The following is a 24285-nucleotide window of genomic DNA, read 5'->3' on the forward strand; positions in this document are numbered from 1 at the left end:
TGGGGTTGGAGGAGGTGATGTCCAGAGCCTCCTCAACCCGATGGATCCTGCAAAGGGACTGGCCAAAATCCCAGCCCAGCCCAGCACCTGAATTTGGTACCGAGGCACAGCACGCTCCACCAACACGCAAGGTGGAAATTGAAAAAATAACAGAGAGACAACCAGCAGCTAACCTTTGGGTTAGGATTCAGCCTAAAAAGCCAAGGCAGTAGCTACAACATGCTATGAATGGCCAAAAAATCAAAGAAATTGTGATGACAGATAGTCACATTGGACATTTTCTCAGTGATAAAGGCTTAAAGTTTGACTCTGCATTAGGAGCAGGCCACCTCTGTCACAAAAAGAACCAGCAGGAGCAGCAGAAAAGCACGGAATCGCACCCAAACAGATGACTAGATGGGATTATTTTGTGCTTGGTTTGCGTCATGCTTCCTTGCTTTTCTCCCTTCCTTCTGCACTTTATCTCGATACCAAATTGTACCATGCACTTATGAAAAAGATCAAATTTGAGTGATTGGGTCAGAATTTTAATGCACACAGCCCAGCTACAATGCTGCGTGCTCATGATGGGGGTACTGGGCTCTATAGCTAGGGAAAATTAGTTTTATTTTCTGCAGTACAAACTCTTCTTCCTCTAAAACAAAAATCCATTTTTGAGGCCAAGCGTGAATTTCTTTTTTAAGGCACTGAGTGAAACTTGGGATATCAACAAAAAATTCAGCTTTCATTTGAGTATGACTGTGCTGAAAGTAGATTACAAGGCACTGCTTCCCCACCAAGAAAATGAACGTACTGACCTTGGTAAGACTGGAAGGGGATGGGCTACAACATTTTTAGGCTGCTGTGAGCAGCCTAAAATTCATTTGTGAGCCACACAAATGAATATTTCTGGTAACTACTTACTCAGTTTCCCGTTATTCATGCTGAAAGATGGATGATCTAACACAGAAACCTTGATATTTTAAACTCATTGAAGAATGAGTTTAAAATTTGGGTTTACAGGATTTAAAAATGAGTTTAAAGTTGCCCAGGCTGACACAAAGCTCAGCTCCCTGAGTTCTTTGCTTTCCCAAATGTGTTTAAGTCATTAGACATAAAAAAGTGCACATCCCTGCAGTGGACAAAGTGCACCTCAATTTCTTAATCCTTAGATACACCAAATATATTGTAAATAAACCCAGCCCCTCAATGTACTGGTTGGCTTTTCCTTGCTAAAGGAGACTCGAGGAAACAATATTTCCTCTCCTCGACTTTTGATGGGGCATCCTGGAGCCATCCTTCCCCATCCTTCTTCCGCCTCCCCCAGCACCTTGGAGGGGCAGGGCAGGGTAACACCAGCTCCTGTTTGTCCTCCACCTCCTCCTCCAAGAGGGAATATCGATTTCCTGTCTTTGTGGGGAAAAAAAATAAAGATTTATTTCTATGGGCGAGCTTTACGCTGGCCAGATTAATGGAAACAGCAAGAATGGCACGAATCTAATCCTGTAAGGCTGGACAGAAGAACAAAACATTTCACAAAGCAGATGCCTCCCAGATCCAACACCGTGATACGCAGCCAGGTCAACCCAGGAAGCATCCAGGCAGCCAGAAACCAAGGTCAAAGTATAAAGGTATCTTTTTGTTTTTTCCATTTCGGGGGCTGTTTAGTTCCAGGTGTTGGAAAACGTGTGCCAATGCAAGGAGCAGATTCCAACTACCACGACTCCATCTAAGCCATGCACGTAAAACTTACTCCCACTGTGAAATGAACTGCTACTCTATTTAGGAAAAACTATTACAGAAGCAGCTGATATTCTAATTTCAGGACCCAAAATTCGAATATTTAAAATTAGATATCATCAAGGCTTAAAAAAAATATGGTGTTATTTTGCAAGTGAGTGATATTCTCTAGAAAGCTTTAAATTCTCCCCTCATTTAGTAATTTATTTTACTTGCATGAACTAAGCATAAAATGATTTTTCCCCACTGCTTTGGAAATTTGTTTTAATTACAAGTCTGGGCAGTGTAATTGGGGAAGCATGTTTAGCTCACAAAAAAAAAATTGGATGGGTTAGAAGAAAAATCCTCCTAACACTCCCTCGGCTCTACGGGTCCTTCAACCCAATTTGACGTGAATGAAACCATTATTGTTCTTTTGACTCCTGCTGAGCCATTATGTTAACGGTTTTCCAGAGACCTGGGTAGCATTTTCCTACATGCGTTCATTATTCCACCAGCCAGGATTTGGGTCCTTACACAGCAGAGGTTTCAACGTTTAAAATACTTTTTGTTCAGATTGGCGTATGGGTGGGGAGTTGGGATTAGCTGAGAAAACTCTGTCCTCCTCTTTCCCTCTTTTTAGGCAGCAATCAATTTAACATATTCAAAACTGCAGCAATGAAGAGTCAATCAAGCAAATGAAACTGAACACACCCACTGAGAGAGATTTCCTGCCATAAAAATGCTCCCACATTGGATGGAAGAGTCACACCCTAATAAAATTTAACAGAGAAAACAATAAAAAGGGTTAAAAGGTAATAAAAGGATTATTATCAAGCTACATAAACTAAGCCAAAGCTTTAAGTGATATTTTATTGCATTAAAATGCGAGCTGTGATGACCCAGCTGGTGTTTTAACTGCTTTAGAGCCAAAATAATAACTTTTTTTTTAAAAAAAAAAGCTTGTGCAGCTATGTAATAGATGGTTGCTGCACAATCCTCCTGAAATAAAGTTGTTTTCTGCATCTTATTTGAAAGCATTTAATAAATACCATTCCAAAACCAATTTGCTACTTTGGCTCCCAAAAGGAAAGCAGGATTCAAGTAATTGATACTTCCACAAATACTTCCTTTGCAACAGCACCAACGTAAGTGACATAAACAGGGGACAGTTTGGTATCTAATGCTGTTCCTGTGACAAGTCAGTTAAACACAGAGGAGGTACACGTAATTTTCTTTACCAACCAGCACGGATGAGCTGTAACCTCTGGTTTTCATCAGAAGACATTTCAAGTAAGATTTTATGTTTCTGACACATGCATAGATTGCTTTAAAATGAGCACAGAATTGCTTTAAAATGAGCACAGAACCCGCAGGCTGATCAAGGCAACAAAACCATTTCAGGAGAACGAGCACTCAAAAAAGCAGTAAGGAGGCTGACGACAACTGAGCTTAAATGCCAAACTCCTTCCGAGCAGAACTTCTACCACATATCTAAAGGCCAGAAATAAACTCATTAAGACGTGTTCCTGAAGTCGGTTTAAAATAGCATCTTGTATCCTGTGTAGGTACCATATGGACCAGAAACTCCAAAGCTATTAGCTATAAAAAGAAGCACCACGCAGCTGATGCAAACCTCCAATTTCCCAGCAATATTTAGTCTTCCAGAAGGTCCAAGACATCATCCAAATACCTTGAGAATGAAAAGAAACTTTCCCTGTAGGAAGAGCAGCACTTTTGAGTTAGGGATGACAATTAAGGCTTAGCAGAAAGCCTCAATATCCAGTTTCTGCACTCCTGAAATGTCTCGTATTGATTTTCTCACCTGGTAGGGACACGGGATGTGATACTCCCTGCAGCGTTCTTGAATCCACGTCGTCTCCCACACACCTCGATAAGCCTGCTCATAGAAATAGCAGCCAATTACAACCAACAGTGGCACGAGGTACAGAACACTGAACACGCCAATCCGGATCATGAACTTCACCAGCTTGTCCTGGTTCTCTTTTTCTAACGGGATTTCAATGCGAACCCGATTGAGAGAGATAATGCCAGCGAGCAGGAGGGAAACTCCGACAACAACATAGAGGCAGAGGGGTGCAAGGACAAAGTATCTCAATGCATCCACATCATAGAGGCCAACAAAACATACGCCGCTAATATTGTCACCTTCAATTTTATTCATTGCTAAGAGGATGATGGTGAGAGTTCCCGGAATGCCCCAGGCACTGGCGTGGAAGAGCAACGCTTTCTTCTCGATCGCTTCGCTGCCCCATTTTGGCACGGCTGCCAAGAACCACGTGATGGTGAGAATGACCCACCAAACACTGCCAGCCATGGTAAAGAAATAAAGCACCATGAAAAGCATGGTGCAAGCTTTGTTGTGAGAGCCCTGGGTCACCGTGGAAGCCTTGTACTGGGCAGGGCTCGATGCGTTACACGCTACTCGGTCTTCAAGCAGAAAGCCAATGAAGAAAATTAACGACACCATCATGTAACAGACAGCGTAAAATATGATCGGTCTTTCTGGATAGCGAAATCTTGTGACATCGATCAGAAAAGTTAAAAAGGTAAACAAGGTAGCAGAAAGGCAGACGATGGAGATCACTCCGATGAAGTAGCGAGCAAAGGAGAGCTCCTCACGACGAAAGTACATATTTGGGCAAGGAGGGGAACAGTCCCGTACCCTCAGGAAAGAGTAACCCAGATCGGGGTCGATTTTCAACTCTCGAGGACACCAAAAGCCATAATCCCTCTGCACTGCCATTGGGGCCTCTTCTGTGGGCTCCCCACCTAAACTGAGGTCAACGAGGCGAGGATACGGCTCATCGCAATCCGGGAATCTAGAAAGGAAGACAAGAATTATTTACAAGAAATACACACACACTCTGCAAAGCCCAGCAACATCATTTATGTGTCTGCCTTTAGACACACGGACTGCAGAGAAAACAAAGTTAATCCAAATAATGAATGGGTAATGAGTGAAATACCACATTACGTGTAAACAAAGTCTAGAACTTATTTTCCCAGACCTCAGTGGATGGTGAAACTACACAAAATAAAACAGAAATAAATGGATAAGGTGCTTACTGGGGCCTTAAGCATAAAGGTGAGGATACAAAATCCATCTCAGGAAGTCTCTAAATTTAGGTTTACTGTAAACTCAAATGACATGCTTAAGGAAGAACAACTTTATAAAACATTTTAAACCCCTTCCCTATGCTACTGCACTAGCTATCAGACAGGATAGTGAGCTAGCTAGACCAAAAATCCAACCTAACGCTGCTACTATCATTAATAAATTGGAATTATGGCAAAGATGCAGTTAGGTAAAACTGATGGCAGTCTAAGGTTTGCTGGAGAAGCAGTCCAAAGTTTTAAAGGAGAGACTGGAGGGATTCCATGCATAGCTGCCTCTGCCAGATGTTATCTCCTCAGCAAGCACAGCATAAGCTAAATGTGCAGGTTCCTCTGCCATAGTTCATGTTCTGGCCCTCTAACAGTAACACAGCGAAGCTTTGGTAGCTTTATCTCTGGTTTTGAAATTTCACTACTGGTGTGGGCCGTACCTAAAGGACCCAGGCACCCGTTTGGAGCACAGGCTAAGAGCAATCTTTGATCCAGATTATCAGCACCTAGAAGCACCCTCTGACTTAACTCTGTTGCTAAAAGAAGTTTTTAATTCTCTCCTATCAACTGTAAGAGAGACTATTTCTTCCTGACCATGTTCCTGCACTTTATTAGCTGTTACAGTCACTTATTAGAAAAAAAAAAACAGAAAGATATTGCTTTCATTTACACATATATTCTGTTTCAAATAGATTAGAACATCATCAAACCCTTTGCTCACAGAATCAAAGAATATCCTGAGCTGGAAGGGACCCACAGGATCACTGAATCCAACTCCTGGCTCCACACAGGCCCACCCAAAAATCAAACCACACATCTCAGAGTGTTGTCCAAATGCTTCTTGAACTGGGGCAGGCTCAGTGCCGTGACCACTTCCCTGGATTTGTGTAACTTAGAGCTGAAAATGTCTTTCCATATGTGCTCAACAAGAGGTAGAATCTCTGAAAACAGAGATTTTACACACTCTGCAAAACCAGCTGGCTTCCCCTTCAGAGGAAGGGGCTATGAATCTCCAGCGTGTGTAACTTTGCAGAACTCTCAGAGGAATTTCGAGCAGTATCATCCATTCTACTTTGGTACAGCAAAGAAAGCCAGGTCTGCAGATATGGCAAAGAAGAGGAAAACTAGATTGGTAAATTCATTCCTTTAATACGCACGCACATCTTACAGCAATTGCCTACAGAAATTTTCAATTCATCTCCTGGGCAGATGATAGAAACATGAATTCAGTTTCCTCCCCAGGAAACGAGCTGTGACACAAACGGAAGGGAAAATAAGGGCACTGGTAATGGAACACGTTAAAACTGTCTGTTTTAGTATGATCTGGGATGTTTTATGATCTGAAATGTTGCTCTGGGATCCTGAAAGAAACAAGGCAGGTTTGCTCACCTGGTACACTCCATATCCTCGGGCCACGAGACCCCAAACATCTCCATGAGTTTGGAGCACTCGCTGTATGCCCTTTGACAGAGCCTGCGGCACGGCAGGGTGACGCGGCCGTACTCCATGCACACGGGAGCGTAGAGGGCACACAGGAAGGGTCGAAAATCTCTGGAGCATTCCAAATTCACCATCGGATGAAATGGCTGGAAAAGAAAAAGGCAGAATTCAAAAGCTTCAAACGGCAGCTTTGTAGAACATTTCAGCAGGAAGCTGTAATTTGACTAATGAGGTGTTAGGGCTTTTGCAACCAGAACCTTCTTTTTCTGAACTTTTCCTGCTGGAAGAAATGATCATCATAATACAGCACTTACGCATTTTTAGGAAGGCAGGCAAGTAAGAAGCCTGGGGACAATGACAAAGACTCACAAGGGACATTTACGTACTCAATTTGCATCAAAATCGATGGGAATTAGACAGCTAAACACCTCTGAGGATTCAGGCTCAGGCTCACACTCTCCAATAAATGTCGCATGCACTTCTTTGCACCGCTTGGTTAAATGACGGACGGCATGAATGGCTAAGTGCTTATTTAAGAGGGATAACATGAAAAAAAAAATTCAATTGACCAGACCACAATCTGAGGAATATCAGGCAATGCAACACTCCTTCACAGTACGGAAATAAAACACACTGTGATTTTTTCAAATACGATTTTCGGATCCCTACACAGTAACTGTAAATCCTACCTCTATTCCTTCAATATTTTCAGCAGGGCAGCAGAGTGAAGTTACAGCAGGTATGCCTCTTTCTACCTAATCAACAGAAAGCTCTGAAATGAAAGCTAGAAGGAAATGAATGAGAGGTGTCTTGTGCTACTCGTTGCCTTGTAACAGGTTTAAGTCACGGTGGTAGCGGTGATAGAAGCACTTGGGAGCACTGAGGGAAAATCGACCACAAATAGCCAACGTGTAGCTGCTCTTAAGCATTTCTGAAGGTAAGAAATAAGGAAAGAAATAGAACAGAGACTTGTGACTTCATGAAAAGCAGTGCATGTTGATAACCCATGTTATCCAGCATGGATTCATTTTGTTCTTATGGCTTTACAGCTCTTCAGGAGGCAATATCCAATTCCCATTGCTGACCACCACCCAAAGCCTCACCGTATCTTTAGATATTAACCCAAGATCAATTACTTTTTCTGTTAAGGGTTACTACAAAATAGCAAAACACATCAGAACTTACAAGAATAAAACAAAAACTAGAATGAAACGAAGCACTGTAGGGTTGTTCAATGACTCTGCTACCTCCAAAGTGCAGAACCAGCAGTGGCCCTCCAGCAAGCCACTTCTTTTCCTTGGCTTGTGTTTCAAATAAAGCTTGAAGGGAAAAGGTGACAATTGCTTGCTCAAGGGCAATACTGCAGGGTAAGCTAACACGAACCCTCATCCAGATACATTTTTCTAAGCCCATTATGCTGAAACCAGTCCCCTCTCCACAGCCTGGCAAGATTAGCAAGAAATCTAATCTTCAGTCTGCTGCAGTAGCAGAAATGAACCTGCTATATATAGAAAAACCTAAATCTTGCTGCAGCTGAAGAGTAGGCTGTTTTGAGAGCTAGGAAGATTACATTTTTAGCAGCAGTTTCCTGGAAAGTCTTTTAAACCAATTCAACATTTTCTTTCCCCAAATTACAGGGCAGAACAGACCACCACCAAGAAAGAGGGTCATCTGCTGTGACTATTTGAGTGAGAATTACCAAAAATAGTAAGGCAAAGCTTCACATTTCAGTTCTTTCTTACCTCTTCCTTAAGACTGCCCTTGCAAGAGGGAATACAAGACACAACCACGTTGGGATTTTGTTGAAGTTTGTAAATAGAATTAGTATTTACCAAGCTGATTGAATTCCCTCCGGTGCTGCAGGTTTCTGGAAATGCTGTCACATAACAACGGAGCCGTAACTATTTGGCAATGGCTTACCTGAGAGGCAGCAAAAACCTCTGCAGCTATCGACGAGGAAAAAGGAACCAACGGTTGGAAAGTATTTACATTTACAAGCTCATTGTTACCCACAGAAAACTTTCTCCTTGACTAAATATTTACTCTTTTTTTTTTTTTTTTAACGATTTTCCATTAAGATGTTTCCGAAATTTCTCTTTTCCTGCTCTCCCTCGCTAAGGATGTGTTTGGTTTGCACAAAGCTCCCTCCTTTAGGGAGGTGCCAGCTCACCTCAAGGTGTGCATGGGGGAAAGCCACCGCAGGGCAAGGACGAAGCAGGAGGCAGGCTCGAGGGAGCACAGAGGCACCAGCATTTCCTTGCACCCTGCTCCGGGCTGGTGGCTGTTGTAATGGCAAATCAACCCCAAATTTGTGCAGGATTTGCTGCTCCACCTGGATGCACACATGGGACCTGCTGGGATTCATCCCAGAGAGCTGGCTGGTGTCATCTCAGCACCTCTATCAATTATTTTTCAATGGTTTTGGGAATCCAGAGAGGTCCCAGTTGACTGGAAGCTGGCAGATGTGGTCCCAATGTTCAAGAAGGGCAAGGAAGATCCTTGAGTGTGGAGCTGGGACAGGGCAGGGTCAGGCTGGGGGTGAGGGAAAGGTTCTGCACCCAGAGGTGGTCGGGCACTGGGACAGGCTCCCCAGGGCAGTGGGCACAGCACCGAGCTGTGGAGTTCAAGAAATGTTGGGCCAACGCTCTCAGATAAAGGATCTGCAGAAACTCACTCCCTTCTGGCATGGCAGCTGGAGGATGAAGACGCTGGAACATCTGAGGTAACGCTGCTGTAATTGAATCTTCACTGGCAAAGTCCCTCGTGCCCCAGAGGGCACGTTAGCTGCACTTAAGGTTCTTTATCCCTGCAAAGAGCAAGTCTGGTTTTGACTATGGTCTTGGCATACTCCTCAAAAGACAGTAGAGACATCCTCACCCCAAACAACACGGAAGAAATCTACTTAAATAGGAATAATTTAATAGGACTGCTCCACTAGGGCTGGCTGTTCTGCTTCCCAGCAGCTCCAGGCCTCTCTCTCTGTTCTGTCTCTTGAACTGCAGGCAGACAAAAACTCTCCTATGATTTATATCAAGTCCCTTTATTTTAAAATCATGGAGAGGCTACACTGGACAACAGAAAAAGAGAAAACTCAACAACCAGTCCTTGTTAAAGCTGAGGAAGAGAAGCTTCTTTCAACCAGCACCGTGCCCGTAAGCAGCCTAACTCTAAAATTATCTTACTTCTTCTTTGCAGCTCCCAAAATGAAAAGTCACTTCCATCTACAGATTGTTTTTCACTATTAAAAATGAAGGCAGGGAGATTAAGAGAGGGTTTTTTTTATGATCTTGCCCGGGGAAGCAGCGCAAATGATGACATTTAGCCCATTCAGCCCCACTCCACTTCGGCTCCTAACAAAAGGCTCTCTGTTCGAGTGGGTTGTGCTTTTGAAGGCTGCCTGTTGAACAACTCAACGTGCAGAGGAAAAGGGGGAAAAAAAAAGGAGAAGAGGAGATAAAACAGCCAAACAAATTTCAACGATTCAGGCCAAGTCCTGGGAGATCCAGGAAAGCAAAGAGATAAATGTTTAAGAAGAGATAAATACCTGTGTTGCTCCTGAAGGTACTTACGCACTTAAAATAAGCCAGATCACCGAACAGAGTAATGTCCGTGAAGTTGTGCACCCCCTGGTCCTTCTACCTCTGAGAAAAAGCTTTATGGTCATGTAAATTCCCTCAAGGCCAGTGACAGCAACTGCATTATGAGCCTGATTTCTTTCAGGCTGAATCCCCTCGCATCCCTCCCCTGCTCTGCCACGCAGGTGTGTATCAGATAACTCATCACTGCTTTTCTCTGAGCTCTCCACCTTGCAGCGCAGTCTCTTCTTCCCCTTTTCCCCAGAATCTTCTTATTCATTAGCATAGGTCCTTTCAGAAATCTCCCCGCTCCCAGCAGCGTGGCCCCGGGTCCTTCTGTCCCTGCAATTCCTGTCTGCTGAAAAGACAAAGCCTGGGCAATGGTTTCATGGCTGGCTTCTGCCAGCGAGCTGAAGTTGCCTCCTTGCCTTTGTTCTTTTGGTTTTCCGGAGGGGATGAAGGGGAAAGGAAAGCCGCAGAGATCCGTGCAGGTTCCTCCTCCTGTATACATAGCAAATTCTCTCAGTTGCAAAGCAAGAACAGTAACTCTAGCTATAACGACAGCGTGGAACTGTGCATTACTGAGACAATAAACCATTCTACCCTTTATTTTGCTCAGCAGTAGTCCTTGAGCTGGCTTGTTATTTGGAAAGTGACATAACTGCAAAATTTAAACGAGATTTTGGTGACGCTTCTCATCTCTGTTCGGTTACGTATTCCTTTCTCTTCACACAAAGCTGGCCAGGAAGCATCCTCACAAACTCACAGAAGGAAGAAGGGAAGCTTCCTTCCCTTGGGCTCAGGGGAAAAGAGCAATGCTCTGACTATCACTTGCTTTTGCAATTCTCCGGTGGCAGCAACTGCCTCAGGGCAAATCCTGTCTCAGGCCAGCCACAGGATAGGATCTGCTCTGCTCCTTCTGTCCTGATCCACCCCACTCCTTCTGTCTGTGTTGCCCTGTGTTTGAATTTAGCTTGCTATTCATTAGAAAAAAACCTTGGAATTGCATCCCAAAGGGCACAGTGCTTCCCAGGCTGCCTCCCCAGCTGGATTTAACTCTTCGGACAACCGCTAGCTTGCCCAAACGTGGTGCTGCCTCCCGTTTGATATCCACATTTCTCATCTGACTGAACGGCTCTGAGAGCAGAGCAGCTCGTGGGGATGCTCTCCAGAGACTGTTCCAGGCAGAATTGCTTTACCTGAGGCAGTGCAATTTGTTCTCTGATGGCTCCAACCTCTGCTTGCTCCTCTGAGTCTCACCAGATGTCCTGGAGCCCACACCCCTCAAGTCCCCACGCCGAAGGGATGCCAGCAGTGCCTTGTTCCAAGGCAGTGCCTGGGGCTGAGCAGCTGCTGGAGCACTTCAACCACTGCCAAGGCTGGACATCAGTCCTGACCTAACCTAAGTGGTACTTCCTAAAAAAATGAGGGGCTGAAAAGAGCATGAAAACGAGCAGCCAGGTGTGTAAGAGTCCCTTCATTTCTTTCAGAAACGATCCACGCCTGCTCACCTTGAAGGAATTATAGAAGGGCAGTTTTATTCCACCGAACATATTTTCAAAGGGCAGCAGGCTCATTTATGTGCCAAAGTCTATTTTTAATGCACAGTGCCAAGACAAAGTTTGTGTAGAACACAGCGTCGTGTACACTCAAAGCTTACCTCACCATCAACTTCCTTGTCTGAAGAAATGCAGCGTACTTTTTATTTTAATCTTTACAGAGTGATGCAGGCATGAAGAGCAAAACAGGGTCACAATTCTGGCCACTGCTCAGCACGGATAAAGGAGAGTCACACATTTTCTGTGTGAACCATCCCAAACCACCTAACCCACAGCCCCTGATATCCCACCTCGCCTACTTTGATGTGAGCTCAAAACCCCTGTTTGCAATGAGGATTGTTTTAACTTACTCCTAAAAATAAACTATTAAATAAGCTATCGAGTCATTCCAACACTAAAAATGCCAAGAAATGAGTGTGCTTGTAGATTATATTTTCCTTGTGTTATAGACTGATCCAATCACCCCGTTATTCACTTTAAAACCTAAGTCCAATTATTTCACCTGGCTTACTCGTCAGAGGGCAGCAACGATGCAGAGCACCCTAAGCTTCCTGGGCTTAAACAGACAGCTGAGGTCGGTTTCTCAACTACAGGGAAAAAAAGATAGAGATGAAAGTAGTTAAAGGACAAAAAATGACATCAATCTCTGTCTATATGACTAAAAGGCAAAGCCATCTGTTCCTGTTCTTTAAAGAGGTCTCCTGCTTCATTTTAAATTCTGAAGTTCCTTTGGAAGACACTGGGAAGACGGCACCCATCTGTCAAACCGCACTTCTCCTAAATGTGATCTTTCTGTTTAGGAGCTGACGAATGCAGATGGGTGGTCCTGGAACCGATTTCCATTTGCAAGAAGTGTTAGTTTTTATAAGACAGCTGAGACGGCTCGGACTTCCTCCTTCCTCTCCATATGCCTGCTGTGACGGGCTTGGGAGAACTCCAAAAAATTACAGAGAAATAAATCCGCAGCCCCTTGGCCAGTGTTTTAGGCACCATTAAGACAAGACACCGTTAAGAACACTTTGCCTAGACAAGCGAGAGACTATTCGGCAGGAGCCGTAAGCCCTGACAGAACCATCCCTCCAATTTAAACAACACATTTCTGTATCCTGTGGTTGCAAAGACAACCTTCCAAGTACAAGCTGAGCGCGATCGATGCTTTGATGCCCGCCGAAAAACGCTCCCAGTGCTGTTGTCACTGTGGGAAGGAGAAAGATATCCATTATGAGAAGTGAAGCATTAGTGATAACAACCTCTCCTTTCTCTCATCTCTGCCACTGTGGCCTGATCTGCATGTCAGGGACTCACCGACTCCTTCTGCCAGCTGCAGGGAGGTCTGTCTCCTTGAAGAGCAGCAGGATAAAAACACTCAAAAATTTATCTTGCTGAGTGAAGGAGGGAAAAGGTTTGGTATCGAGGTCTGTGAGAAGACTTGACGCTAACTTGAGAGCGCACAATGGATTCGGTAGCAAGATCAAGTCCTTGAGAGCTTGTAAAAAGGGAATTTCTAAAAATAGGGGACATGAGAAGAGATAAAGGCATAGCCAAGCTTCAAAAACCCAGTCGGAGTAGCTTCACCTTTTTGTTTTTACTGCCAGAATGACAGCATCTGCCACTTAACAGCCACCACAGCCCCTGCAGAATAAAATTAGGCAAGCTGGACTTTTAAAATACAACATAACCAACGCTGAATTCTCCTTCAATTCAAGACAAGTTACTTTCCTTTCTCAAAGGCTTGATGGTTTTTACTACTTCATGTGTGATTCTGCTAGCCGTGGTTTCTTACAGAGCAGAACATCTCAGAACTCAATACTAAAGCCAACGCAAAGCCCAGGAGGATTAACGTGTTTTCCGCTGGGATGAGAATGGGAGAAGACTTCTGTTTGCCTAATTCCGACACCCAGGCCAAAGTGCTTCTTGACAGACTAATGAGGGGAATCCGTGGTGTGCCGACTGCCCTAGAAGGGACCATGCGCTGTGGGGCTGTCATCGCCGCTCTCCTACATGGCTGTGAAATGAGGACAAATTCGAGTTGTCACCTCGGGTGCCTCAGGGTGCAGTTTCACAGCAAGGCCAAGTTAATTGACCCCCTGCCCTCTCCCCTGCCTCCTATGTCCTGCCCTGGGTTTAAGATTGGTAGGAACTGGCCATGAAACTCACCTCAAAGCCCTGCATGCTGCCTTTGGACCAGCAGTAGTGTGAAAAGTCAGGATAAGGTCCTGAATGAGGAGACCAGTGAGTGTTGGCATCTAAATATTCTTCCTGTAGTCCCGGGATGCTTTACAATATATTCCAGGTTGATCAATTCATGCTTTCTAAGGGTAGTTTTTTGCTGCTTTAGCACCTTAATAACCTTACAGGAGGTGTGAAATGGAGATGTTACTGGAGGAGGAGCAGGGCACAGCTAAACTGACCTTACAGACGGTTAATATCACACCCTGAGCTCTGGTGCTGAAGACATCCAACACGTTCATAGCCACCTATAACAGAGTTTAAGTGCCCTGGAGCCAGCTGGACACAGAAGATGTTACAAGGATGTGTTTAAGGCAAACCCCTGAGTTTTAGGTCGTTAGCTCCACGAGACAGAAGACAAAGACTTCTCGCTGTGGCTGAGAGCGCGTGCTAACACCGCTAAAACCCAGCAGCACAGCACTTCTGCAGGCAGGAGGCTGCGGGAAAAAACACACCAGATGAACTCGGGAAGCTATCTGCTACTCCCCTGGTCGCCAGGCTGCTGTGAACATCCTCCCACAAAACTCCCCTGCTGGCCCAAACAGCTGGTTTCACACACGAGAGCAGGAATTGCCATTCCAAACCTCTCACGCCTCGCCTGCCCACATGGGATGTGCACCCCACCATAGGTTAAATGAGATTTTATTCCTATAAAGGTCCACCATAAATCTAACCCCAATACTTCTTCCAATGCCTTGCAATACCCACTAAGACTATTCACTGATTTGCAACGTACTATTATGGAAAATAACCACATTTGTCACAAGTAGCCATGCCAAAGGGATTTCCTTTTGGCTGCCCATGATGGGAACTCTCCTTGGCTCTGCCCAGTATTTATTGTCCAAATTGAAAACCAAAAAGCACTCAGGTAATACAGTAAAGCCTCTTTAAACATGGAAACGTGAGGGTTTTTTGCAATATAACTCAGAAAGAAACAGAGCATGACACCGATCCAATCCAGCTATGTTTAAATAATAGGATGCAAAGTGAAATAAGAACGTAATCTGCTGGATTAATACCCTAAGAACCGTTCTGCACAGCAAACAAAACCCATCTATATGCATGCTAATATTTTAACAGCTGCGTCTCAATCTAACATTACAAGCCATCTGTTACATCTACATACCAGCAAAAATACACGCACACGGAGACACATCAACAGTTGGGGAGCAGAGATTCACATCTCTGGGCCTCAACATTAAGGCTATTTCAGAGAGTAACATTTAAAACGTACTGTCTGCTAGCTCAGCAATGCTTTTCTTCTCCTCTCAGTTAATTTGCAGGAAGGCCAGGCTGTCGGGGTAGGGCAGGGGCTGCTCTAAAGCTCAGCAGGCTGCTTCGCGCGCACCAGCGGCGCGGGGAGGTTCTCACGGCGGCGGGGTCACGCTCCGCAGCCCTGCCTGCATTTATCACAACGGGATCCAGCCCAAAGCAGGCTGGGCTGCCTCCACGTCAGCTCAGCAGCTCCTTCTGCCTCATCTTAGGATCATCCAGCCCTCTCTCGTGCCCCAACTACGTGCTGACAGTACTTTGATCGGGAGGATTCTCCGGGGATCGTGTGGTGGTGATCACTTCAGCCAATTCTTAACCAGAGAGGAGGAAAGCTGTAGTTGGTGGTAGCCTTCACATGTGTTAATTGCAGAGATATTGGATGATCTAGATAAAATCTAGATTTTATTTAGGAAATCTGAATGATTGATTAGGAAAAAAAAAAAAGGAAACAAACCTGCCAGGGGCTCCACGTGCAGCTCTCCTGCGCTGCATGGCCACGAGTCCAACGCCAACAGCTGGAGGTGATCGAGCGAGCTGAACTTCTGGAGCAGCTTCTACATGTTAGTATTCCGCACAAAATTTGTCTTGTGTGCTACCCGGACAACTGGACTCCAACACTGGGAAAATTAGGTGGCATTTCTGGAAGGTTTTGGTGTCTGAAAACAGAGTGTGTGTGTTCTGAGCGAGTCTACAGCGAGTCTGTGTGTTATGGTCACTACTGTGACTCTGGTTGTTCTGATCAAGCACTGAATCCATTTATTAGGATATTTTTATTATTTTTTTTAAGCTTTTTAAAGAGATCATCCATCCCAACCTTTTACATGGTTTCAGAGGTGTAAGAGGGCACCAAATGGGCCTTTTGCCTCAGCAGACAGTAATAAAGAAGAGAAACAGCCTGAGAAACCCTCAATTTACTCCAACGTATTAAATGAAAATCGATTTCTGGTCCAAATAGAAGCCTGAAGATAATTACTTGGTGACTTTAATTTTAATAATTAACTGCTTTTTAAAAACACGTCGGAGCATGGCAGCTGCAAATTAAAATTTGAGATTCACCGGGGGACTCTACCCCTCCTACTCAGCGCTAAGTTAATGAGGTCACAGATGAACCCTACAGGGGAGGACAGGGAAAGGGAATTGGAAAAAACCTGCAGTTGTACAAACTTAGCAGCTTGCTGGCCCAATTCCGAAAGCCCGGACAAAACTGTCCCGTTAAGCCTCAAACCAGGCTCCCCAAGTTGATTTTTCTTCCCCGCAGTTAATAATTCACAAGATAAATATTTGAGAGAATTCCCACAGTGCCTCTGCTTATTTGTTTCTGCGGCACCCTAAAAGCACGCCTGCTTCTCTCAAAATGGATTAAGCAATATTTTGCCCTCAAAGGTCCAGGAGTTTCTCCATACCTTCGTGTCTAGTTCTCTGTACCACCATCAGCTTTGGGAAGGGCTGCTCCTCCAGCGTACACTGCACGTCTTTGAAACACTTTGGCCAAGCAGGACAAGACATAACACAGTAATAAGATTAACAAGGCAGTGGGTGGAAAGAGGGGACACAGCTGGATGGGAACGAGAAGAAAAAAGGATTGCCTGGCTACTTGGTGAGCTCCCAACACCGGGGATGCACCCGAATTCTTGCTCAGTTAAACAGAATAAAGAGGAGCAAATATCTGCAAGAATTTATTGGTGCAGCAGCACATCTTCAAAAAGCACCTCAAACAGAGAACTACGCTCACAAGCACTGTAATATACTCCACGTGTCAGGTTCTGCACAAAATTTACTTGCAGGGATGTTTGTAGCTAGGGAATATATGCAGAACAGAGTAAGTGGGATCAGACTATAAAAGAGAAGGTCAGCTAACTGGGAAAGGCTGCACTCAATTGCTGGGAGATGCAAGCAATCGAGGCTGAGGCAAGAGACAAGAGGGGGTAAGCGTGTTTTCCCACTGATCGCCTGTTGGAATAATTGCCTGACGCTGCAAAATCCCTTTTATAACCCTCTGTATTTAAAGGGAAGGAAAATTGCATCACATGAAGACGAGGCACAGGGCTCTGAGCAGGCAGACCATGGTGTAAGTGCTGCTCACCTGGCTGCCAGAGGGTGTCAGAGGGTGCTGCTGCTCTGCAGGACCCCGAGAAGGTCGCCCAGCACAGCTGGGAGCCCGGATCCTTTTGTCTCTTCATCCTCACAAGGAGCAGGACAGGGGATAGGAGCGTACCCATGTGTTTGTTAGTGTTTTGGGATGAGCTCTGCTCAGCTGCCCTTCGCTGCTTTCACTCATGCTTACCTCCTGCTGCCTCCAGCCTCACAGATGAGGGATGGACACGGTGCAGATGAGAATTGTGTCCTCACATCCATCACGCTGACTCCTCTCTGGTGGGCACTACAGGTTATGCCAGAGGAATCCGCTGTCCCTGTAGGAGCTGCAGATCTTTTACAGCCCTGCCTTCAATTCAGCGCCCCTTTCAAGTCCCCTCCATGACCCTGGCTCCTAACAGCAACTAGTCCTGAGCAGGGAGGGGCAACAAAGCCCGAGCTGTAGCAGCCTGGAAGCCCATTCCTTGCCGACAAAAGCAACTGCCTCCTGTGGTGTCGGGGAAAAAAGTAACTGATGGATCTGAAGCATTGTGTTGGCTTTTTGTGATGCCGCTTAATTAAGGTTACTCCGAGTAACAAGAACAATTTGCCTGTGGTTTCAAATAAGGATAAGGAAAAGGTCTGTGATTTTGTTATTTTTCAGAATGAGATTTTTCAGCATTTTAGCTGCCAGATTTTGTAGAAGTGCACTTGGAGGACAAGTTTTCAAATAAAGCCATTTAAGTGATATTTCTTCTACAAGAGGTAAAAGCTATCTTCCTCTAAGAGCTTGGTCACTTGAAAAGCCAGCGTGGAAAACCTGAAGCCAAAGGAACGCCATTGTTCTTTAATTAAAGCTTGGTGTAAGTGGATTTGTTCAATAATAAGTTTCATATGCTGATAAAACATCAGAAAGGCACTTAATTATTGTGACATTGTTTTCTTGACACTTTTTTTGTTACTGACAATAAGCACCAAGCCTGAAATTGAAGGCCAAGCTGTACCTGCAGGGCAGACTGAGGTAACATCTCCGCACTGCACCTGCCTGGGTCAGACACCGGTGCTAAAACAGTGCCAGGAGCTACCCGAGGAAAATAAAAGGATTCAGATGCATCAGATAAAGGATAGTACAATCGACTGACTGCGTATTCAAAGAAATGCATATTCAAAGATGTTTTCGGGGAACGCATTCAAATATGAACGATGGATTAGGGTCAGGAGAGGGGAAAACAGCTGGGTGAACGGCTGGTCAGAATCGTCTCGCTGGGTTTAATCACAGAATCACAGAGATCTGAGTCGGGAGAGACCCACAGGGCTCATTGAGTTAAAGATGTTGTGTTTGTGGCAGTGAGAAGCTTCTGTTCCATAAATCGAGCAACACAAACAAGCCCACAGCTGACAGCACCTCCTAAAAGCTACATTTTGGGTTTCCACAGCACGCGGCTGAGCTACGAGGAGCCTTCCTTCCTTGTTCAAACCCCATCCAGCCAGGCCTTTGTGCTGCTCCTCTCTTTTCAAATTTCCTGCCCCGTTACCAGGGCAACCCCCGGCTGCTGAGCGGGGCCGGGGGGACCGGAGGCAACGGGACCGTGGCCACCCGGGGCGAGATGCGGCTGTTTCAGAGCCAAGGGAAATGAAACCTCACAGATGAAAATGATTCCACCACCGCTCAGATGTTAAGCCGACGTAATTGCTTCAAATCAGCAGTCTCAAATGCAGCTGAATTGTTTCATGCTTCTGGAAGGATGCTGAATCCTCCCCATGACGTCAGCAGGCTCTGATGGCACTCTCAGAGGTTTCCCAGACACCTGGGAGCAGCACGGCTTCAGGGATCTCAATCAGGAGCTTCCCACACGTGTAAGCAGTCTTCATCTTCTTGAGAGATGTGGAGGAGCAAGTCCAGGCCTTGAGGATACTGCAAGAATGGGGTTACCCACTGGCATGATGCTCACACACTACATAAAAACACAGGGTGGGCACACTTTTGTTCCTGCGCCTCCTAAAACAGACAACGGGAGGATGAGGGATGAGGAGGGTTTATAAAACCCCAAACGAGGCTGAAAGGAACAGCGTGGTCCTGTTCGCTACGTCCGCAGCACAAAAAGGCAGGGCACGAAAGCAGTGGGTGGGCTGTCTGAAAGGAGAAAGCCAGCAGCAGCCAGCTCCTGATGAAACATCTTTAACTCACCCTTTGCCACTGACTGCTGAAGATAGTTGAAGGCCATACAGGTTGAGGAAGACAAGCAACAAATCCACGGGATGAGATGAAGCACGGGTGCTGGCACACTTGTGAATTTAAGCAAATTTATCCTTTGAATTTTAAGGACCTGCTTTGATAAACCCTTCTCACGCCGCAGAACTCAACAGCTTTGCAGCCACCCAGGAACATCCCACTGACAAAAAATGACTCAAACCCAGGGAAGGCGTCCGAACTTTCTCTAAAAATCACCATGAATCACTCAAAAACAAGTGAGAGAGATGCAGCCACAGCAGCAAGACAAACTAAAAAAATTATGACAACTTCTTTGGTGTTTAGGTTATTTTATACTTAGTCTCATCCTGTCGGCCTGCTGTGGCTTTGTTTTTGAATCCAGCCATCCTGTAACTGGAATCATCACTGCACACCAGAGAAAATAGGGAGAGAAACACCACTTCCAAGTGGCATGCAAAATGAGAAGTCCACGTTAGCCTCACAGCTTTACACAAGTCCGGAGTCGTTTACATCACTGCCAACTTCTCACAGGGAGAAACATGCTTGGGAAGAGTGCTAAGTCAAAAGGACAGAACTAAAGAGCTTTCAAGCTGGTATGTCAGCGAACAAGTTGGGCTTGAAACGCCTAAATAACGTCAGGAGAACATAGGGGGGGAGAGAAAGGGCTTGGTAGGGAGGTGGGCTATGAGGAAGAGGTGATTCCCTGCCAGGGGATGCTCCAAACCCTACCCACAGGGCACAAACGTGGCTTTTGTCCCGCTGCAGCTGCCCCATGGAACCAGATGATTTTAATTGAGGTAGAGAAAAAAAGATGGGAATGAGTGACCACTCCTGTGGGAGGAGATAAATATTAAGAGCAATATTCCCTTAATGCTCTGCCATGACATTCTTTTGCCTTAGAGGTCATACGTGCACGTGGAAAGCTACAACTGGCCAAAGCACCCTGTCATCTAGCTATGCAAAATAAATTCACGTGGCCCACCTTTCCTCAGAACTCCTCTTTAAGCCTCCACCAGCTGCCAGAGAACTGGCCATCTGCCTGCGTGACCCTGAAAACAAGCCCGCTGTGAATGATGTTGATTAAGATGTACATCCTTCACTTTAAGCTCAAAACCCTCGCACTGAACTATTAAGGCTCAGCTTCGCTTCCTTACCTCTACTTCAATCACCCTTCCAAATTCCTCTTTAAGAAAACAGGAACGTGGTGACAGATCATCTTCAGCACACCAGCAGTGGCTCAGCAGTTTAACAAATCACCCCACTCTTCATTTTCTCGCTATTAGCCTGCGTTTTTAGACTATTTGTGGGGCATTGTGTCCTCATTAACGCACATAAAAGGCTGGGAACGCTATTGCTGAAGTTATTCTCTGGAGAAAGCCTGTCACCAGGCGAAGGGAAGAACAAACAGGTTGCTAACACCTGCAGTCCAGCTCTGCTGTTTGAGTTTTAGGTTAAAGGAAGTGCTCTTAGGTTCTCTATTCTTTCCTGCTGCTCCACACTAAAGTTCCTTTATCTGGTGCAAAGATACGGCTCCTGGAGGGAAAAAAATCAGGTGTTCCTTGCTGGGATTGCTCACATTTGAATGCGAGCTGTAGTTTTTAGCCCCTTTGGTGCTTGTCCTGGGATGGATCCCATGCTTGAGTAAGCTCTAGGTCTGCTGGGGGACCTGAAAGCTCCGTGATCCATTTGGTTTGCTGTTCCTGATCTGGGTACTCCTGCAGTCACAAACACCTTCCTCCCTCAGTCGGGATTTCACAGCTGTCAGAGCTGCAACGCGCTCCCAAACACACCACATGGCACGCAGCAGCCACCTAAAATTCCATCTCTCTCTAAAAAAAACAAAGCACACATCTCCTCCTGGGTGTTCCTCAGTGTGGGTTTATGGCTTCTAAAGATTCCTAGCCCCAGACAAACCTCTAACCCTTTTTTCCTTATTTTCCAAGTCGGTAAATAGGCACAGCTGAGCATAAATGCTTCTCTCACATGCAGCTCCTCTTGCTGTCTGAAGATGCTGAACACTTCTGCCTTCACTGAACACGATTCAGAAAACTGAATCGTTCAGATTATTTGGAAGTTCATCAGAGCTTAGGGTGAGAAGAACAGGACTGATGGTCTCTAGGTGAAAGCCACCTTCCTCAGAAGCCTCCTTTCATGAGCCAAACCACCAGACCGCACTAATTTTTGTGCGGATCATCTGGGGAACGTAACAGCTCCAGTTCTTCCCAACATGGTCTCACCCATTTGGGATTTCTCCCACCTTCACACAACGCTCGTGCCCTTTACAGGTCAAAACTGAAGCCATAAACGGATGGGTTTCAAACAAAAAAGCCTCAGGTTTCCTAAAACAAGAACTTCTAAGCAGTACTTTATTAGCAACACGCTAGCTCTGCCTGCGCTCTGCAGTCACCTGTGCAGTGCCAGCTTTGAGACCAACGTTTGGGTTTAACAATAAAATAATTTAGAACACTTACATGGCTATTTCGAAGATAAAAATCTGGAGGAGGGATAGGAAAGCCTGGAGTAAATGAAGGAGCAGGCTTTAATCAGCTGGCGCACAGCTTGCTTTCTTATGATCATGTACAGCTCCATTGTTCTGTGGCATCATAATCTTACGCAGTGAAGAGAAGATTAATCCTCGCTGCAAATTAAAGTCTAAGATTAGGGTGCTTACACAACACTGACTAATTAAAACCTACTTTTCCATTAGCATTACGTTTTTATACTTCTACAGGTTTTGGACGCAGGACTGAGAAATACAAAGAGCCCAGGAAAACAGCTGAGATTTAGAAGGGGAGAGTGCATGGGCAAGGCAACAGAAAACGAGGGGCAAAGATGGAATTTAGGGGGGAAGAAGTTAAAGGATCTCCCACCCTACACTGTCCCTATCACTGCTCAGTGGGAAATAAAGTCAATTCCTACGTCTCAAGAGAAATCACTCTGAAATAGGAGAAGTGGGGCAGCACTGACCCCAGGGCAGGTAAGAACCTCACCATGTGAGCCAACATCAGTGAATTTGGCACACTTCTCCCTGGTCCTTATAAAAAACAAGGACAGAGAGAGGAGTCCCTTCTGATCCAAACCCCAGTACCTAAATTCGGTAGTAATATGCCTGAAAGAAAAGCTATTTGAGAAACACTGCCAGGAGCCTTAAGCTTGACATAGCAGCAAAAGCACCTACCCCAGGTGCTAAGAGCAGGGTGAGAACAAAGACAGCCACGTCTTCTGTCAGTGTCATGTCTGGGTATGCTCAGAAGGGATAAAAAAGAAACTAGTTTTAAGACTCCAAAGATCAGCATGGAGAGAAGAAAATATATATAAAATAGAAGAAAATATATATAAAAATATAATTTATATATATATATATAAATAAAGGCATTTTGTGGCAGTATATATATATCAGAAAAATACCTTTTTAAATGATATAGAAATGTTTTTGATACATATATATACACACATCATATAAAAAATAAATCAGAAATGCAGCCAGCAAGGGCATGCGAATCTCACAGCAGGTACTCAGTTCTGCAGCAGGTCAATAACACCGCCTGCTAGAATTCATACAGCAAGAAACCACTGCGTCTGGAAAAGGGGAGGAGCAATCAGGTGTCTTCACTTCTGTAGTTGTGTGTTCTGTGATCAATCCACACGCACCCAGAGGGACTCATTTAGGGCTTATCTCTCTCTGCTTCCTGTCCCTCTGATCCCTTGTCTTATTTGCGAGGTCCCACAAATGGCACAGTGGGGAGAAGGAAGTGCTGGTGGTGTACTTGGCTACAAAGAGGCTGGCAATCATCACGTTAAACCACTTTTCTTCATCAGGAACAAATGCTTTGATAGCATGCTCTCAGTCTCCGAGCTACCAACACTTACATGCTCGCTGATAAAAAAAGATATTTGATTACAAAACCTGTCTGACAGCAGCCAAAATCAACACTTTCTAGATAAATAAGTCCTTCAAGGCCAAAGGAATATTAAGAAAAAAAAGGGAGGGAAGATAGTTCTCCACGTTATTGCAATAATAATCCAAGAGGTGGGTAAGCAAGATGGGATTCCTCAGGGGAATGGGGCTAATTTAAATTCCATGGCCTTGTCCAGCACGTAACCTGTGTAACACAACGGAAGCAGCTGATAAAACAAAAAAAAATGAGCACCAGAAGTAAAACAGCAAAGACCAGCACCTTAAATACTAAAATAATTCTCATAGATTGTTTTAAAGTACGGACTAGTACTGAACTCTGGTCAGACTGTCGCCCTGAACCTGAAGTCCCACAGCGCAGCAGACAGACCCCATTAGATGGTTCCCATAAGAAAACCACCCGCTCTCAGATCAGGGATCATTCTGAGAACACCCTGAGGCAGCACGAAAGCACCGGGAGCCCTGCGGCGGCTGTGCTGTGCAGAACTGCAGGGCAGGACAGCTCCCAGCGCCGTGCAGCCTCTGCGAGCACCATCTCACAGCCTCGGGCCCTGTAGCGACCAGGGCGCTGGTGTGCCTCATCCTGCAGCCCCTTTAGAAACAAGGAGCGGGTGTGGAACAGCTCCTGGGGTGCAGTGGAGGCAAGCAGATGTTGTGGAAGTTATGGCTCCGTCCTACCCTAAGAGGTAACACGCTGTTTTCCTGGGATTAATCAGGATGTCTTGTGCCAGTATTGCTGGAACGCGACAAAACAGCGATGGCATGACCCATTCACTTATAATTATCGAGGAATTGGATTAGTGTAAGGACTTCAAAAGGTGACTTGCTGATTTGGGGGGGTTTGAGAAGTATCAGTAAGTTCAGGTTGGAAATGAGAAGGCATTGCTGCTCAGGAAGAGCAGTCAGGCGTTGGGACGGGTTGCACAGGGAGGTGGTGGACCAGATCTTGGAGGGTTTTTCCAACCCTAAAGATTCTGAGATTCTATATTCGATGATTCTAAGTAAGGTTTCAACAGTTCCTCCAAGGAGGCAATCAATGGCAGGGGAAGAAAAGTACAATGAAGGTACCAATGGCAAGACAACAGCTGTAGGAATTCTCTGTTTTTACTTTATATTCACTCTTTCTTGTAGTGGAAGCCGTTACAAAGTCTGCTTATAGAAAGCAACTGATGGAACACTACA

The 24285-nt window shown here is 45.2% G+C and overlaps 1 protein-coding gene across 1 annotated transcript in view; it reads right to left on the reverse strand.

Moving 5' to 3' along the window:
• The window catches only part of FZD3 (frizzled class receptor 3), a 53514-nt gene that overhangs the window by 20618 nt on the left and 8611 nt on the right, over positions 1-24285 (reverse strand). Inside the window, exons 3-4 of the mRNA XM_068678943.1 lie at positions 6217-6413; positions 3524-4541 (exon numbers count right to left, since the gene is read on the reverse strand). Of these exons, the coding sequence (XP_068535044.1) occupies positions 3524-4541; positions 6217-6413 (1215 nt within the window). The remainder of the gene's footprint in view (positions 1-3523; positions 4542-6216; positions 6414-24285) is intronic.

This window comes from Anas acuta, chromosome 3 (genome assembly GCF_963932015.1).
Source record: "Anas acuta chromosome 3, bAnaAcu1.1, whole genome shotgun sequence".
NCBI classification, from domain to species: domain Eukaryota; kingdom Metazoa; phylum Chordata; class Aves; order Anseriformes; family Anatidae; genus Anas; species Anas acuta.